Here is a 2,885-nt window from a genome sequence, read left to right as displayed (position 1 = left end):
TACGCATCTATCAAGCACATCTATAGTTGCTTTATGTTGTTGTGGGCCGGAGGGAGGAGGAGAGGGAGAGGATGGGTTACAACGTTTGAGGAGAGGGGAGGAGGAGTTGCAAGGTTAGGACATGCTTTTGGACGTGGAGTGCAAGGAAACATGGACACTTGAGAAAATTGCTTGGAATACCAAAGTAGAACTCAACACAATGCCCCAAAGAGTGTGGGCTTCATTCCATTATGGGGTATTTATACAAGTTGGAGAGCTTTGCCATATGTAGGAATTTCTAAGAGGGATTATTTCTAGCCTTATGCAAGTACAAGCAGAGCTTTACCGCTACTTTACACACACATTCTGTTCTACCTAAGTCCATGTTGGCACTTAGACAACAAGCATATAATTAGTGATTTATTGTAAATTTAAAATTTTAGTTGACTTTTAAATAGAACATAGATTCATGAATTGGAAAATTTATGCTCCATACCTAATGGGCAAGAGCGCCTTGGCCTACTCAGATATAGATGAAGAATCTTTGGTTGATTGGACATAATAGTAAGATGGTGTTAGCCTTGTCAAAATGATTTTCTCCTTCCAATATGGATTTGATTGAAAGAGGAAATTGTTTCCTCTACTTATCCCTAATTTTACTCATGGCAAACTTTAATTTTATGTTGTCCCTCTAATACAATTAGCTTCTTTCCCTAAAGTACATTTGATGGGCATGGGCAGACACATGAATTTTCCTTCTACTCATCGATGTGGTGGATTTATCCAATAAATTAAGAAGTTCCATGCACTAAAAGTGATAATTCCTCGACTACAAATTCTTTTTCAAGCCTCGAAAAAGTACAAGGGTGACTTCTCATGTTTCTTCACATATTGTGGTAGTTCATATGATTTTTTTGAATTACTTACACTTATACATGGCATTCAATCCAAATATCATAGAAGGGGGTCATTGTATCAACTTATTTTTGCCAAAGTTGTTGAAAAAGTAGTCAAAAAGTCTAGAGAAAGTGATGCAGGAAATTTCCCTCAAAAACCCATTTGTGCCCAAGTCGTCGCAAAAGTAGTCAAAAGTCTAGAGATAACGTGTTAAATATGCCAGTAGGAAATTTGCAAGGTAAGTTAGGTGAAAATGTCCACCTTCAAGGTCTTCTTGTTCTAGAAAGTTTTACCTTTAAATAGGCGTTACTAAACCCACCCACAACACGAATTTTTTTTGTTTGTTGAAACCAGTGACCACACACCATTCTCAACTCTCGTTATGGGATGCCTCCCGGCCTTCCTCGTCCTCGCCCTCGCCCTCACCATCAGCTTCCCCTCCTCTCGCGCAGACTCATGGGGTGGCGCCAACTCCTTCCCCCTCTATGCTCTCAACCAAAACGATCGCCTTGCTATTCTCGACGCCATGCAAGCTGCAAACATGAAGGTTCTCCGGGTTTTCATCACTCAGATCGATGCTGGCGCTAAGGGCTCCAGTGCAGTATACGTGAATGATGTTGAGCATCCAGGTGTTGGGGATTATAATGACACCATCCTGGACCTGATTGATCAGCTAATGTCGGAAGCCAAGCCCCGAGGTGAGTATGTCCGACGCCGTTTACCGTTCTATGCAATGCAACCGCGCGCATTGAAAAATAGACTAATCATCGCCATTTGTAGGTATCAAGCTTATCATCGCCATGCACGGTCGCTATGCCTTGGGGTGTTACAACAAGAAGGATGCTTACACAATAAAATACAACCTTCCTGTGGTTGAAGACTGTGGCTCAAATGCACCGGACATCAGCAAGTTCTACACAAATCCTGAGGCGGTCAATGATTTCAAGAAGCGTATAGACCATATAATGAACTACCAAAGTCCTCACATGGGTATCCCGTGGAAGTACGCAAGTGAAGCAATTCTCTCCTTTGAGGCTCAGAACGAAGCCTTCGGACATGTTGATATCTACGATCCGAATTGGTGGTGTGATATGTGTTCTTTTATCAAGTCTATTCTAGGTACCACTCCCATTTTGGTGAGTACAGGAGGCGGCACTGACTTTTCCACTTCCTTATATGCGCAAAACTTTGAGTGCAGCTCCATTGACATCATCTCGGTTCATAGCTATGATACATCCTCAAGCGATGCACAGTCGGCTCTAAGCAGTGCCGTGTCCCAAGCCCAAGCACATGGCAAACGTATTATCCTCGAGGAATTTGGTGCAATAACGAGCAACAGCGGCAGCAAATGGCAGTTTCTCGCCAACATCGCAAGTGCAGCAAATGACCAAGGAGTGCCGTGGTTATTTTGGGAGGTAATGATACCTGGCCAAGGAGCTTATGTCTTGGAAGTAAGCCCTACTGAGTATTCTTGGACTAATGCTTTGGCGCCAGCTTCTCAGACGGCCAGGACTTCTAGTGGAGCCTTTGATTGGTCTGCCTATGTTAAGTAGTGAACCGATATCAACATAGTTTGGCATTTACCGTGACTAAATGCAACTAAACCTCAAATTACATCTATTTCTCCAACTCAACATGAATAATCTTGAGTATTTCCTGAATGTCTTCTGGATTCAATTGAAAAATACAAAGATATTATTATTAGCATGTGGTAGATTTGAAGGAGAATATGACTTGCATTTGCCAAATTTGTGATCTTTTACTCATAAAGATAGATTTAAAATGTTTGATGATGAATATGTGGTTTCTTGCTTCATATTCTTTCGTTTTGGATCTAGCATGTCCGGGATGGCTCCATTCCCCTAAAACATAATACAAGAATTAGGTCTAGTTAATCATTTGTATATGTAATATCTCACATGACTCGCATCATACAAAGGCCACCGAATTGGAGCCCCTTTTTTCAAAACAAATGATAAATGGTTGACCAAGAGTTTTATCAATCTTGA

At 41.5% G+C, this 2,885-nt stretch overlaps 1 protein-coding gene across 1 annotated transcript; it reads left to right on the top strand.

The window, feature by feature from the left end:
• Positions 1-1,258: 1,258 nt before the first annotated feature.
• On the top strand, positions 1,259-2,429 carry LOC147902187 (mannan endo-1,4-beta-mannosidase 1-like). Its single transcript, XM_087374453.1, has 2 exons — positions 1,259-1,574; positions 1,657-2,429. Exons 1-2 carry the CDS (start codon positions 1,259-1,261, stop codon positions 2,427-2,429), a joined length of 1,089 nt encoding a protein of 362 aa, XP_087230579.1.
• Positions 2,430-2,885: the final 456 nt, after the last annotated feature.

The sequence above is a fragment of the Dipteris shenzhenensis genome, chromosome 5, assembly GCF_047967505.1.
Source record: "Dipteris shenzhenensis isolate YYH24624 ecotype China chromosome 5, Dip_SZ_1.0, whole genome shotgun sequence".
NCBI classification, from domain to species: domain Eukaryota; kingdom Viridiplantae; phylum Streptophyta; class Polypodiopsida; order Gleicheniales; family Dipteridaceae; genus Dipteris; species Dipteris shenzhenensis.
This window is presented reverse-complemented; position numbering and strand designations above follow the sequence as displayed.

Coding starts and splice junctions, on each gene's coding strand:
- LOC147902187 (XM_087374453.1), top strand. CDS start 1,259: ATGGGATGCCTCCCGGCCTTCCTCGTCCTCGCCCTCGCCCTCACCATC. Junction 1,575..1,656: donor GTCGGAAGCCAAGCCCCGAG/GTGAGTATGTCC, acceptor CGCCATTTGTAG/GTATCAAGCTTATCATCGCC.